Source organism: Vulpes vulpes, chromosome 6 (assembly GCF_048418805.1).
Source record: "Vulpes vulpes isolate BD-2025 chromosome 6, VulVul3, whole genome shotgun sequence".
Classification (NCBI taxonomy): domain Eukaryota; kingdom Metazoa; phylum Chordata; class Mammalia; order Carnivora; family Canidae; genus Vulpes; species Vulpes vulpes.
Genome location: NC_132785.1, coordinates 87501323 through 87516134, shown reverse-complemented (window position 1 = coordinate 87516134; position 14812 = coordinate 87501323). Strand labels below are relative to the sequence as shown.

The 14812-nt window shown below is 39.5% G+C and overlaps 2 protein-coding genes across 2 annotated transcripts in view; one reads left to right on the top strand and one right to left on the bottom strand.

Moving 5' to 3' along the window:
- NEMF (nuclear export mediator factor) overlaps positions 1–4088 on the top strand; it is a 48551-nt gene extending 44463 nt beyond the window's left edge. The window contains exons 29-33 of the mRNA XM_026000743.2: positions 192–224; positions 1050–1150; positions 1243–1286; positions 1370–1449; positions 1727–4088. Of these exons, the coding sequence (XP_025856528.1) occupies positions 192–224; positions 1050–1150; positions 1243–1286; positions 1370–1449; positions 1727–1804 (336 nt within the window). The 3' untranslated portion in view covers positions 1805–4088. The remainder of the gene's footprint in view (positions 1–191; positions 225–1049; positions 1151–1242; positions 1287–1369; positions 1450–1726) is intronic.
- On the bottom strand, positions 3008–14318 carry KLHDC2 (kelch domain containing 2). The gene is made up of 13 exons (XM_026000744.2): positions 13824–14318; positions 11288–11367; positions 9406–9523; positions 7467–7582; positions 7070–7151; positions 6840–6923; positions 6265–6345; positions 6130–6188; positions 5460–5569; positions 4991–5063; positions 3700–3787; positions 3548–3600; positions 3008–3317 (listed from the first exon to the last, which is right to left on the bottom strand). Exons 1-13 carry the CDS (start codon positions 13974–13976, stop codon positions 3194–3196), a joined length of 1221 nt encoding a protein of 406 aa, XP_025856529.1. The 5' UTR covers positions 13977–14318; the 3' UTR covers positions 3008–3193.
- Between the last annotated feature and the right edge of the window lie 494 nt (positions 14319–14812).

Sequence of the window (14812 nt, the reverse complement as noted above, 5' to 3'; positions counted from 1 at the left end):
TGGCATTATTCTCTAAAGTAGTAGATGCACAAATTAATTCAGAGTTTTGGGACACTGAAGAACACAGTTTTGGGGTCCATAACCTGTTAGTTAGATGTGATAGTCTTATTTTTTTTCTCCTCATAGTTTTTAATCATGTGGAATTTCAATTTGTTATATATAGCTGACTTTTAAAATTTTGTTTCGAGCAGGAAGAGCAAGATCTGGATCAACAGGGTAATGAGGTATGATTTTGTGCTGGGGTTCCCTACTATGACACTGACTACAGTCTAGGTCTCAGAGTATTTGATACACAATTTCTAACTACTTAAGACTTCTAAAACAAGATTATAGGCTCTGGAGTCCAACATTCTGGGTTTGAATCCCAACTTTGCTACATCTAACTGCAACCCTGAAGCACTATTTTTTGTGCTTCTGTTTCCTCATTGAGGAGTGGGGATGATTGGTCCCTACCAGGAGAGTGTTGTTTTGAGAATGTACATAAAGCATTTAGAAAAGTCCATGGCACATAGTAAACACTACTTCAGCACCAAGCATCTTGTCTGAGTTGTATTCATGTTGCTAAGACAGCTAATCTTGTAGGCAGCCCACCGAAGGGCAACTGTAAGAAGATACTTCCTTAAGAATAGGCAGATGTCTAGGGGAGGAAAGGCCTAGAAAATCCCCCTCATTGAGAACTACTGGTCTAGCCAAAGTATCAGTCCCATTTCCAGGCAATGGAAATGTATTTGTGGTCATTACTGTACACCATTTTAATCCATAGTAGTTTTCTGCAATGAGAAATATCCAATTTTTTTTCTCCCTTTTCTTAAATGTATTTACAAAGATCATTTTTGAAAATCATTTTTATTTCTCATTATGCTGTACAAAATTATAGCAGTAAGGAATATAAACACCATTAGTCTTAAACTCTTTAGAGCTATAAATATAAAGCAGAGCTGAAAACTATAGGTCTATCAGAAAAAGATAAAAATATGTTGAGATATTAGATTTTTCCTTTTTTAGGACTGGTATGAATTTTCTAATTGTTTTTGTTTTCCCTTTTTTAGGAAAATCTCTTTGACTCTTTGACAGGGCAGCCACATCCTGAAGATGTATTACTGTTTGCCATTCCAATATGTGCCCCTTACACCACCATGACAAACTATAAGTAAGTCATCTATAGTTTACAAAACCATTCATAAGTCACTATTTGACTTATGAATGGTTTTGTTCAGTAACACATGCAATTCCTCTTTAAAGATACAAAGTGAAACTTACTCCTGGAGTTCAGAAAAAGGGAAAAGGTATGTAAAATTCTTTTAAATTATGATTTTGAACATTTTTTTTTTACTGGACAGAAGTAGATTCTTCTATTTTCTATTTACAGCTGCAAAAACAGCCTTGAATAGTTTCATGCATTCCAAAGAAGCAACAGCAAGAGAAAAAGACTTATTTCGCAGTGTAAAGGTAAAGTATTTCTCTGGAAGTCTGTAGATCGGTGGTGTAGTTAAAAATGTTAGCAGTTGCAATTTTATACTTTCAGTTCTTTATTCAGTAGATGCATGCTGCAGCTATTATTTTGGTAGAAAATGTCTTACTAGAAGCAAGTGTAAAACAAGTAAAATCATTTCAGTTGAAAATTTTGGAAATGCCTTTCTTTTGACAACAGAGGACACAAACTGTCATAAAAGATACATGACCACTATATAGAATGTGAAAATATTCAGCAATTCTCTTTTTTTAGGACACGGATTTATCAAGAAACATTCCTGGCAAAGTCAAAGTGTCTGCACCCAATCTTCTGAATGTAAAAAGGAAATAGCCGAAATGAAATCCTAAAATATTTGAGAAGAGCCAATTTTATAGCCCTTTGGAAGTTCAGAGATGAAAACACCATGTAACAAGACTTCCGCATTTAAAAATGAACTAAACATTGCCTTGCTATATTCGCCAAAAGGACTTCTCCCCGCCCCCCCCCTCCCTGGTTTTTTAGAGAGGAAACACTATGATAGGATTTCCTAAAATATTTGTGGACAGTTAAATGCTAATTGTATACATCTGTAGTTATTCTCCTACATTTTCTTGAACTTTGGGAGGTTAATACTAAGTTTTCATTTCATGTTGTAAAGAAACTGAACAGTGAAGTGGCTCAATTGCTTAGACTGTTGACTTGGTAGTCTACCGTATATAACGTCTAATATATCTCTTATGGGCCAGTCACAAGGTTTTTTTTTTCCCCAGTGTGGTGGGGTTGGGGGGTAGACATTTAGGATTAAGTCTTGGAAAGCTTCTGCCTTTACTTACACTTGTCAAAAATATATTAGACCAGATTTAAAATACATATAATTCAGCCTAAGAAAGAACACCTAGAAAAAATTGGTATTGATCATTTCCATGCATTTATACTTCACTTTCATCCTGATTTCTTCTGTGTAATCTCATTCAGTTCTGTATCATTTTATTTTCTACCTCTAGTAATTATCAGCATGTTACAGAGTATCTTAACCTAAGATATCATAAGTGCACTTTTTTAGGCTTATCACTAAAGACTCCTGACCCAGCTCCTCCTCTTCTATCTCCTAACAGAATGGAGAATTAAGTCATACATCAAATTCCATTCTTTTAAAATTTTTACTTCTTAAATGATTAGACGGTAGCTACCTACAGTCAATATGACCACTTGCCCTGCCCCTGTACCAAAGCATTAAGGTCAGAGTACTGAAGAGCTGGTGGTCCTTCCAAACTTAGTCCTATTGAGAATATTTTTCCATTTAAATGTAAAAAAAAAAAAAGAAAACTTTGTAATACAGCCTAGTGTTGTAAATACAATAGATTACTCTTGCCACTTGAAAAACTATTAACTTAAAAAGATAACATCACCATTTTGATAGTGGTAGGAATAAGTAGTATAATGTTTCTACAGCTATATATCTGAAGTTACTAAAAAGGAAATATAATCATAACCATTCTTTAGGGTAAAAAGCCCAAATATTAGTTTTCTTTTGCTTTAACAGAAGACAGTTACTGGTGTTAAATACATTTATTGTAAACTTTAGACACAAAAATAGGTTCTCTAGGCCATTCACATGCACATTAAAACCAAAAAGCTGCAAACTACAACAATGCATATGATTATACAAACAATGCCACTCTCTGATGTTTACAGAATTGCTGTCCATGCAAGGTGATCAGAGGCATTATCTATGAAGCCTTAAGATCCAGAAGTGTTGTTACTACCAAACCTCTGATTAACACTGTGAAGTAAGTGTTTTGGAAGGCAGTTCCACGAGTTGGCTAACATTTCTTTAAAGCAAATGACTGCTTCTAAGCTTAGCCTGAAAGTGGAGGAGAAAAATAATTCGTTTTACTGTTTAGAAGCACATTAACTTGAAGAATTATAAAAAACAACCCCCCCCCCCAAAAAAAAACAAACCCACTTTCTTTAAAGGTTTTAATAGGAACTGGTTAGTTATATCAATGAAAGCTTGTTAATTGCCTTTATCTATAAACCTGGTTTTTCAAAAGGATTAATTTAAAATGAAGTACCTAGTAAAAAGTTACTTACCTTACAAGAGATTTTGGTTGAACTGAAAATATAAGTATTTCATTACTGTGTGCCTGAAAAATAGAGAAGAACACATTAAAAAGTAAGTACTCCACAAGTAAGTTTCAGAAATATTATAAAGTGTCCTTTAACATAAGGTGTAGTATACTTACAGCTCTGTGATGGACAAGAAGGTTGTTGGCGCACCCACCAAAAACAATTACTTCTCCTTCGTCACTGGCACAAGCTGTATGCCATAATCTATATTTAAAATGAAAGCTTGAGTTTGAAGTTACCCAAACACCAAATTGATAATTTATACTAAAGAACCAGAATGATGAAATAAAGACTAGAGATCTTTAGTACAGACCAGAAACATATTGAGAAGCAATTATCTTAAATAGCAAAAGCTAGTAAAAAAAAAAAAAAAAAAATCAATGTCTGTTTTATCTGGATGTTATCATTTTCTCTCTCTGGTCCAGTCCTAATTTATGCAATGAGGGGTTTGAACTGGATCTGTTCTCTAGGTCTTTGTTAGCAATAAAAAAAAAATCTTATGGGAGATGTGTGGTATATGCCCTCTCGATCTTCTTCTTTTCATAGTAGGGCCAGTTGACCTTATATAAAACATCTGAAAAATGCTGAATCTGCCTGAGATACTCAAAGTATCAGGCCTGGTAATTCTATGGAAAAAACTTGTGCCAAATGAAGCCTTTGTGCATAAGTGTACTTAAATTAGAAGCTTGGGGGAAAAAATGCAGGCTGACCTACTTAAATGTGCTGAATACCAGTTGTGACTATATCATATCTTTTAGCAATTTTTGTAACAATTCTTTCTGAGATTAACAAAAAGAACTTTTTTGGGGTGGTGGTGGTGGTGATTTGACTTAATATTTGTTATACAGCACTACTGCAAATCTAATAGAAAATTCTTGATTTAAGGTTTTGGAATTCTCTCCTTTCCAGTTACTTTTTTTTTTTTTTTTTTGAGAGAGAAAGAGCACATGAAGAGGGAGAGGCAGATTCCCCGTTGAGAGGGAGCCCAAGGAGGGGCTCCATCCCATGAACCCTGGCATCATGACCTGAGCTGAAGGTAGACACTTAAGACAGCCACCTAGGTGTCCCTCCAATTATTTTAAATGACAAACCTAGAAGCAGTTCAATTCACTTGAGTAAAGACCTTGATTATAAATAACTACATCAATTTTACGATAAAAGCTGCAGCAAAAGTCAAAGTCCAGCTCTGTTTTTTATGCACAGTGACAGGAAAGAAAGCATTCAATACTAGGATAACATTGGTTTTCTTTTCCTTCAAGAGGTATGATGTGAAACCTTAGTGAATGCTAGGATTTTTGTAAGAATGACAGATTTAATGCAGCCACAATTTCCTCTCATTACCAGTACTGTACATCTTTATGGCCCTCAATTATTCAGTACAGGAATTATTTTTTAAATAGTTCATACCTTGGTTTTTCAGTATAGGGATGATTAAACTGTATCCATTCATTTTTACTGATGCAGTAAGTCCAGGCATCACCTGATTGAAGCAAAGAAAGAAGAGCCATGAAGTATGTTATTTTGTCGATAGGACACTGATACTTAAAGGGCATAGCTTTAGCAAGAAAAGTAATGAGACTGTGAGTACAAACAGGAAGTATATATCCTTTTTTTTTTTTTTTTCTCTGCAATTAACCAAGTAAGCCCTTTGCCTGTTACAGCCCTTCAGTAGGGCTTTTAAGGGTTATGCTGGACAGAATGGATATCCTAGTATAAAAACAATTAGAGGTTTGTTATGGAATCAAAATTAATAGCAAACCTTCCAACCAACCCTACAGTGCTCTGATACACCTAAAAGAGACTGATTTTTTTCTAGCTATTTATATATCACATATGAATGATATATAATGATTTCTTACATTTTTTTAAAACTTACTTAGTGGCTGTTTATCAGTGGTAAATCCTCCAAAGAGAAAGAGATGATCTGAAGAAACTGGTGTTAGTGAGTGCCACGATCGGCCAACTGGGCATATGCCTTGTGGAATTCTAAAAAAAAACAAACAAACAACAACAAAAAAAAAAACAGCTAAGTTACAATATCTGTGTTTATTTTATTTTTTTAAAGATTTATTTATTTATTTATTCATGAGAGACAGAGGGAGAAGCAGGCTCCATGCCAGGAGCCCGACGCGGGACCCAATCCCAGAACCCCAGGACTGCGCCCGGGCCAAAGGCAGTCACCAAACTGCTGAGCCACCCAGGGATCCCCAATATCTGTGTTTAAAAGTAGCTACTGTTTAATACAGAAAAATGCTGAAGAAGTTTTAAAGTTCATATAGAATTATGAAAAAGACTTTAAATTTAAAAAAACTTCTTGGTATTAATAGCTACAGCTTTAGAACTATGTTCTTAGAAGACCTTTCAACAAACACTTGAGCACAAGCTGGGTGCCAGATACAGTTCTGGGAAAAGGCAATAAAAAAAAAAAGCCTTTAGGGATCTAGTCATCACATTTAATTTAAATTCTCAGTTATAGAAAATTTAAGCAAATGTATACTGATAACAGAATAAAAAAAACTAACAAAAATTATCTAAGTGATACATACAATTCATTCCACTCCCATGTATCCAGATTAAGATAGTGAAGATCATTCATTCTGGCATCCTGAAAAAGGGTAATTTTAAGTAATTATCATTTGAATGACTCAAAAGCAAGTCCTTGAAACTGTTCATACACTTACTCGGTATCTGCCTCCAAACACAAAGCCTTTGTTTCCAACAGTTGCACAAGCATGGGCAGCACGAGGTGAAGGTGCTTTACCCTATAGAAGTCATAAAAGCAATCTTTTAAAATAAATACCAGAGTCATCTCTGGTTATGGGATGAGGACATGCAAGACACCTGAGCTTTTAAGCTAAAGTGTGCAGATGTCTAGTCAACAGCAATACTAAAACTGGGAACTATAATTTTATATTTTTTAGGTGTATTACTGAATGTACTAGTTAATACAATGCTTGTTTTATTTTCATCTTTTAAAATAAAAGGTAGTGCATTTTGTGACACCTGTGTCAAAGAATAATCCAGTGCTAGGTCATTTATTTAGTTACAAACAGTAACACTTAACATCTATTAGATAACAGATGCTGGGTTAGTCCACACATTAAGTGTTTCTGAGGTATGGACTCCTTAGAGAATAATGACAGCAATGGATCTTCTCTCTCCAGAAAAATGAGTGATCTATCAGTTTTAACCACCTCCCAACTACCCTTCTCCAAGGAGCCTTGCTTTAATAATTCAGTATTCTTCAGTAACTCACAGTAGTGATAGGCTGACTCCAGATAAATGTTTCAGTGTCTAAAATATGTACATGATCATTCCATCCTCTTGGGTGACTGGAATTCTACAGAAAATTAAGAATCTGGGTTATTTTACAAATGTCTGTATAGCTTTGTCTGGTTTATGAATAAGCCAAAATGAACAAGACTAGCAAATACGTTATTCTCAATATACCAAGAAGGCCATATACAAATACAAAACCCAACTTACCCAAAAAGATGTTTCATCAAATTCAAAAGTTCCCAATACTTTATCTTCAGGTAAATAACCATAACCTCCAAAAAATATTAACCTGTTTGACAAAAAAAAAAGGACAAGACACTAAAAATTCAAACATCCACAGGTTAGGCAGATACAAGTTTTCCTTTTATTATGCTACAAATCGAGAAGGCATACCTGAATATATGAAAGTACTTACATAGTAATGGCTACTGTGGCTAATTATGTCTTAGGTGCAATGGTAAGTGCTTTGATGTATTAATTCACTTAACCCTCATATGGACCCTAGAAGGTATGTTCTAAGGTTACAATGGTTATTATCTAAGGGTACTTGAATGGCAAACCACTTTGTACATAAAAACCCAAACGTGCGGGGCTGCTAACTTACTTGTTTTTATATACCCAGACACCAAGTTTGTCCTTTGATGATGGAGGAATTCCTTGGCAGTCAATCCTTTCCCACTGTAATACTCTGTCAGTAGACCTTGAATCCAGCATGTAGAACTGTCAGAAGCAATGATTTCAGTTAGATTTGGTTATATGAAAGAAATTCAACCTTGGCATTTAATTTTATTGTGATTTAATGATAATAGGAATGTCATTTAATTCAGTTCTCCTAAAAGTGTAATTATAGACTTAACTGGTCTGAGTCTACATAGGTAATTTACATTCTGGCATAAATTCCTTAAGTCATTAGGCACGCTGTTCAGCTCATTTTTTTCCAACAGCCACATTTTTTTTGATGAAGGAATAGAAGTATGTGGATTTTCATTCTGTACCTTACATGGGCACTTGGAGTTGTACTAATCTAATTTATGGGTATGGCATTACCAAAAGAAAAAAAGAACTTCGCAATTTCACCTTCAAATTTAACAAACACATCTTAAGTGCCTACTTAATCTTTTTAAGATTTATCCTTAGCTGCTACAGTTAAGTACTGGTCTATCTTCAAAGGGTTCTCATTCAGGTACTTGAATAAATCTGACCATTATATATACTGTTTTACTTCTCTTAAGACTCCTAGGCTTCCATTTGATCAAACTTAAAATAACCAAAGCTAGCTGTTTGATACAGCAACTACTCCCATTTTTCTGTCCAGCCCTAAAGCCACAGCTGCTTTCCCAAGCTGCTTCATGTCGCTTCGAAGTATCTTTCTCCTCCTTGGCTCTGAAAAACAACACATGGCTCCACTACAGCAAGACCTCAAAATCTTTTAGGCACAGAACCCTTCAAACAAAATCTTAAGCAAAAGCTTAACCAAAGTGGAGCTACACTTGTTAAAGTGGAGGCAGGACAAGTGGTCTGGACCCTGCCCAATTATGCTCCTCTCATAGGTGGCCCAAGACATGCCAAAGAAATCCCTAGAGCTCCTAGAAGTACAGTTTGAAATTAGGTCAGCCATATGCTCCATCCACACCAAACCACTTGGCATTTCCACGAATAAGACATATTTGCTTATACCTCTGCCTCTTGATACTTGTATCTTGTTTACCCCTTCCAATTATGATTCAATTCACCCTCTTTGGTGAAGACTTTTCCTTATTCTGTTCCTCCATCCTGCCAAACACAATGTCAAGGATTCTTTTTCAGATTTAAAAATATTTACTGAGCTATTATACTATGAGCCAGCTCTATGTATCTAGTTATCATATGCTACTGAAATTGTCTACTTCTTATGTTGTGTCCCTTTTAGAATGTAAGTTCCCAGAGGCGGGGACTGTATCATTCATCTCTTTGTCTCCAATGTCTAACCAAGTGCTTAGCGTTTAAGGTGTTAAGTTGGTAAATAAATTTAGAGTCTCCCTAAATCATATGCACCTTCCTGACTGACATTTGTGTCTTACTGGCTTGAGAGAACAACTTATCTTTTTTTCCTATTTGGAAAAAAAACACAATGTCTGAACAACAGTATCTTACGTGCCATATTATAGGAATATCAGTATATAAAATGTCAGTATTAATTCATCCTTATAGTTGAGTGGTGGTCTGTTAATTTTTACCCTGTCCCTCGTGATTACATCTTGTTTTCATTTGGTTTACTAATATTTCTCTAGCACCCCTGGGTTCTAAGAGACCAAGCAGTTGCAGAAAGCACAAAGCCTTGAACCACTTAGAAAATTTCTGCACACAAGTTATCAACCAAAGTTGATTTTACCAAAGGCCTACATAAATATAGACTGGTAGACAAATACTAAAATGCACATTCACACCATTATCACATACACATATTTTTTAACTGGGACAGGAGTATGGGGTAACCTTAGGAATCTGAAGTTGTCTGAAAAAGAGTAAAATTGCCTTAAGCCATGATCCTTAGAAACACTAACCTTATTTGTATTGCCTCTTGAATGGTGTCCTCCAAACAAGTAAAGCACCCTGTCTACACACACAGCACAGCTTCCTGACATGGAAGGAGGAACATCTCCTTCTGTGTTAATTTTTTTCCTGGGGGCAAAAAAAAACTCTGAATGTAAATGTTTCCCAAAAGGGAAGAAATGTAAAGGTTATTCATTTTTCTTCTATTCCCACAATAAAGGGAAAAAATAAAAAATAAAATACTGGCCAGCTAGATAACCTCTGGGGTCTCATCTAGCTCTAAAATTAATCCACAGAATGTGGTTTTTCCTCTTCACCGGTTACCCAGGCAGGGCCAGCTGGTGCTGCACACAGGCAGGAAAGAAGTTCTGAAGCCTCAGTGTTGTGTGATCCTAGGAGCATACCACTTTGTGTTTCTCAAAAGAAACTGCTCTTTATTGACCTAATCAGTGGCTGTTTTGTTTTTGGTTTTGATGGGGCCAGGAACCCAAAAGGAAAGGAGTCATCCCACTACTGACAGCTTAATTCAGTAGGTGTTTTTATTCAGTCACCTTTTAGTCATTCAAATGAATTGGATTCACACCTTAGGTAAAACTACAGGGAGCTGGTACTTAACGGTAGGCCACATTCTCTTTATATATGCTAAACTTTAAGTTTAGTAGGCTTATTTTTACAAATCTTGGGACTGAATGTTCTAAAAATCTAGAATTCCCCTATTAAAGAATACTATAAGTTTCCAATTCTCTTTAAAAAAAAAAAAAAGAGCAAACAGCTCAGATCAACACTGATTTGCTATGTACAGAAATATCTTGACTTTTTAGTTGAACTTTTTTTTAAAGATTTTATTTATTTATTCATGAGAGAGACAGAGAGGCAGAGACAGGCAGAGGGAAAAGCAGGCTCCCCGCACAGAGCTCGATGTGGGACTCTTGATCCCAGACCTCGGGATCACACCCTGAGCCAAAGGCAGATGCTCAACCACTCAGCCACCCAGGCGTCCTTTAGTTGAACTCTTAAATCAGGTGGGACCACTACTCTCCTTGTTCTGTGATCTAGAATGTGTAAAATATGCAAAATGCAGAGTTTTTCAAAGTGAACCATGGAGACTACTTTATAAACCGCCAAGCATGCTAACCCAGCATTTTGAAAACCACATTAATTCTGCCAATAACATACTCTTTTGAGTTCCACTGTTTAGGAGACTGGCAAAAGGTCTTTTCAGAACATCCCCAGGTGTATGGAAGGCAAAGTTTGGTTAATTTGTTTTTAAAAAAACAACCCTATTTTAAAGAGATATGCACTGTAATTTTTGTTAGAGCTCATTAGAATACCACCTTTATTTCTAGCAGATAAAATCTAGAAATTCTTTTCTCATTTACTATATAACAAAATATAAACATCTTGAAAAAAAATTATACAGAGAACTTTTACTGTATTTCCATTTCAGGATGAAGCCTCTACTTCTTTAATATTACAGCGATACTTTACAGAGCCCTGAATAGAAGTTTCTTCAAAGGTCATGAAAGTACTGAGTAATTACGGAACTACTGCAGACCTGTTAATGTATCTAAGCTTAGCAGCTAAACTGAACTAGAACATTGTTTTTAGCTTTGCATCTTCTGTTAAGATATTTTTATTATATTAGAAAGGGCTTTACAGAGTTTTTTAAGATTTATTTTAGAGAGAGCATGGGTGGAGGAGAGAATCTTAAAACAGACTCCCTCCGGAGCATGGAGCCCGACTTGGGGCTCCATCTCACAACCCTGAGATCATGAGCTGAGCTGAAACCAAGAGTTAGATGCTTAACTGACCAAGTCACCCACCAGGTACCCCCAGAGTTTATTTGCAATCTTATTTGAACTTTTTAGAATCCCTCATAATATCCACAGTTACCATCTTCCAGTCTCCATGTTGTAGATCCATAGTTCTTCTCTAGGCAGATAAAAGTCATATAATCCTCTGACTTGATTACTCTAAGAATAAAAAAAAAAAATAGCAAATATAAAAATAATTGGCATTCTAAAGAGGCACTATGTGTTTTTTCCCATCTTGAGATACTAATGAGAGTTAATGAGAAGTATGTGTTACAATTCAGGTCTATCAAATGGACAATCTTCCCTGTCCCATACTCAAGGTAATGCTTAGACAACCTGACATTTAACTCAAGTTTTTGATACAGCAGTTGTGATGATGCAGGAAGTTCAGAGATTTCCAGAAAATCTCTAAGGCCACTTGATCCTGAACAGACCATGCACCAACTTTCAGTGGCATGACTTCAGGAGCGCTTCCTTGTGTCATGACTTGCACACTAAAGACACATCTACTGTGTAAGTGCCTGGCCCACACTAACACGATGTCGTTCATTTTCTAGCCATTTTCTCCAGTCATCCATCCATCCTCTACCAAGAAACAGCAGGAGCAATTAAGTCCATATGCAAAACTAAGTTCCTCGTTCTGCTCTATTTCCTTTCAGGTAATAGTTCTTAACAGAGCAAGCCTACCATATGCCAGAACTAGCTGAGCACTTTCAGTGGATTATTTTATTTAATCCTCTCAACAACCCTAAAAAGCAGTTGCTATTACAAGAGAATAGGTTTTTTAGAGAGGTAATAATTTGGCCAGGGTTACTTTGCAAGTTACAGTGGCACCAGGATTTTACCCTCCTTTCCCTGATTTGCAACTTCAGTCACAGCCCGACCTCTCCAACCTTTGACCCTCGCTGGTCACTTTTTGAACAATGTCAACAACAGAAGTTCATGGAGAATGGATGTCAGAATGGAATAAGCCTGTGTAATAAGTGTTATACAGGAAGAGGGGAGGTGGCCACGTAAACATTTTCTAGTCCACCACTTATAAAAGCTGGAAGCAAGACAGCAGGCTGACCCAGAGCAGACCAGCCTCACCTGAAGGGGAAAACGGACGACTGTGTAGGAAGCTCAGGTTTATTGCCTTCAATACAATCTGCAAGGGCTTCTCGGGGTGCTAGCCAAAATACTGAGAACAGCCTGTTTTGCAACCACTAACTCACTTCACTGATCATACCTCCCTACGTCCTAGACATCCAGGCCCTCAAAAAATCACCATCAAAAATATTCCTGACCACATTCCTTCTCCCCCTCCCCAACATAAAGTCCCATTCCCTCAATGCTGCTGATTTTTACAAACAGAATTATGAATAAGCAGTTTAGACCAAAATGTGATTGACTAACAGGTTAATGTCTCCAATGGAATTATTTATATTTTAATAAGTGTTTCTACACACCAGCCAGCCCCTTCTTCCTACCAAGTAAGTACCCTCCTCTAAAAACCTGTTCATTGGAGCCTGAGGAAAATATTAGAGATTAATTAGAACTGGCCAAAAACGAACAAACAAAAAACCCCATGCTCTGTGGTTAAACTAAATGAGCTCGTCAGGACAGCCACAATGGTTTCTTCCATCTGCCCTTTTTGGACAGTCATCAGCTATGATCAGGTCAATTGCGCCAGAAGCCAAAATCTATGACCAGAGTCACAAAGTAAGTCCTCAAAGGCACAGATGTAGTGGACCAAATTTCAAGCACCTGGGGGTGGGGAGATAAAATTTAAAACCTAAAGGGACAAAAAAAGTATTTTTGGAAGGAATGGATCAGAGCCACCTCAGCAAATGAAAGGAGCCAATTCTAGAATGTGGAGCGTTACTGGGACGCTCTAATAGCAAAAGGGCAGGAAAACTAGTAAACAAGGTTTACATAGACACCTGGGTAGGATTCCCCAGCCCGGGTAGCTAGGAAGGCAGCTGGCTCGAGGACGGGAACTAATCACACGGCTTATGATTAGAGGTCAAAGAGCTGACTTGGTAGTTACACTTGATACTGCTGATTTTTTGGTTACTGGTGGAGGCTTTACCGTTAATTTTCTGCAAAACGTCAACCCTTTCTCAGCTGAAACCAAAAGGAAACCAGCCGTGAAGTGCTCCGATCAGGGCGCCGGCCCTCCGCACAGGTGCAGCCAGGACTCCTGATGAGGCGGGAAGGCTGCAGAAGGCGCTCCTGCGGCGCTCGGGGCCGCCCGGGGGCCGCGCACGTCGGTCACCCCATAACCCGGCCACGGCGTCCGAGGGCCCAGGGCTCCCAAGGGGCCTGATAAACGGTTACGAGTGACATCACGCGACATCACCTCTCTCTCTCTCTCGGACACACACGCACACCGCAACCTTTTAAAATAAAACCCGTCCCGGAGTCGAACGCCGCCCAGCGCGCCCTCCCCTCAGTAACGCTCCGGCTCCCCTCAGCGGCGGGTTCGCGGCGGGTTCGCGGCGGGCGCGCGGGGTTGGGGGGGCAGCCCGGAGCGTCGGGACCGGCCGGGGGCTGCTGAGGAGACTCCCGCCCGCCAGAAAAGGCGCGCCGGGGGGCAGCCGAGCGACGCCCGCCGCGGCCGGCCGCCCACTGACCTTGTAGCCGCCCCAGACGAACATGTGGCGCCCGTCGCCGACGGCTACGTGGCCGCTGCGCTCGGCGGGGCAGGCGAGCTCCATGGACTCATAGCTCTCGTAGGCTGGCCCCGGCAAGTCGTCCGCCCGCAGATCCTCGTTGCCATCAGCCATCTTGAGGCTGCACTTCTGTTCACCAACAATCCTCACACCCGCGAGGGCAGAAGAGACAAAGGAAAATGAGAGAAATGCACGGCGGCGAGAGGCGAGCAGAAGGCGGCGGCGAAGGGGCCGGCGGTAAGGCCGCCCGCTGCCGCCCGCGCCCTCCCAGGCCCTCCTCAGCGAGGACAGCGTCTCCGCCGCCTGGGCTGCGCCGCGGGGTCGCGGGCCGGGGGCGGCGGCGGGGCCCCGCCGGGAGCAGGGCGGAAAGGGGGTCCACTTGCGGCCGGCCGGGACTGGCTTCCAGCCCGCGCGCCCCGCCTCCAGCTCGCCTCTCGCCGCCCGCCGCCGCCGGCCCTTGTTTACGCCACGCTCGGAACCGCCCGTTCCGCTGACGCCGCCTGCCGGGCTCCGGAAGCGCGGCCGGCGCTCAGCGCCCCCAGCGCCGGGTCCTCCCGCCGCCGCCGCCGCCGCCGCCGCCCCCCCCCCGCCCCCGCCCACGGCGCCGCGGGCCGCGAGACGGAGTGCTGTCGGCTGCAAGCACGCTCCGACCTCCTGGCCTCCTTTTTTTTTTTTTTTTTAAAGTGCAGATGAATATGTTTATTCACATATTAGCATGGATAGGTCACTCTCATTGAACTAAGAAGCAGAATTTGAAATGGAAACAGGCCACAGTATAGAAATCTAAGTGTTACTTTGGGGGGAAGGGTATAATTGACATACACTATTATATCAGTTTCAGGTGGACAACATGATTCAAAAGTTGTTATGTATTGCAAAAAAGCACCACAATAAGTACAGTTAACATCTGTCACGATATTTATAAAAATCTCTTTTTCTCAAAAGTTTTT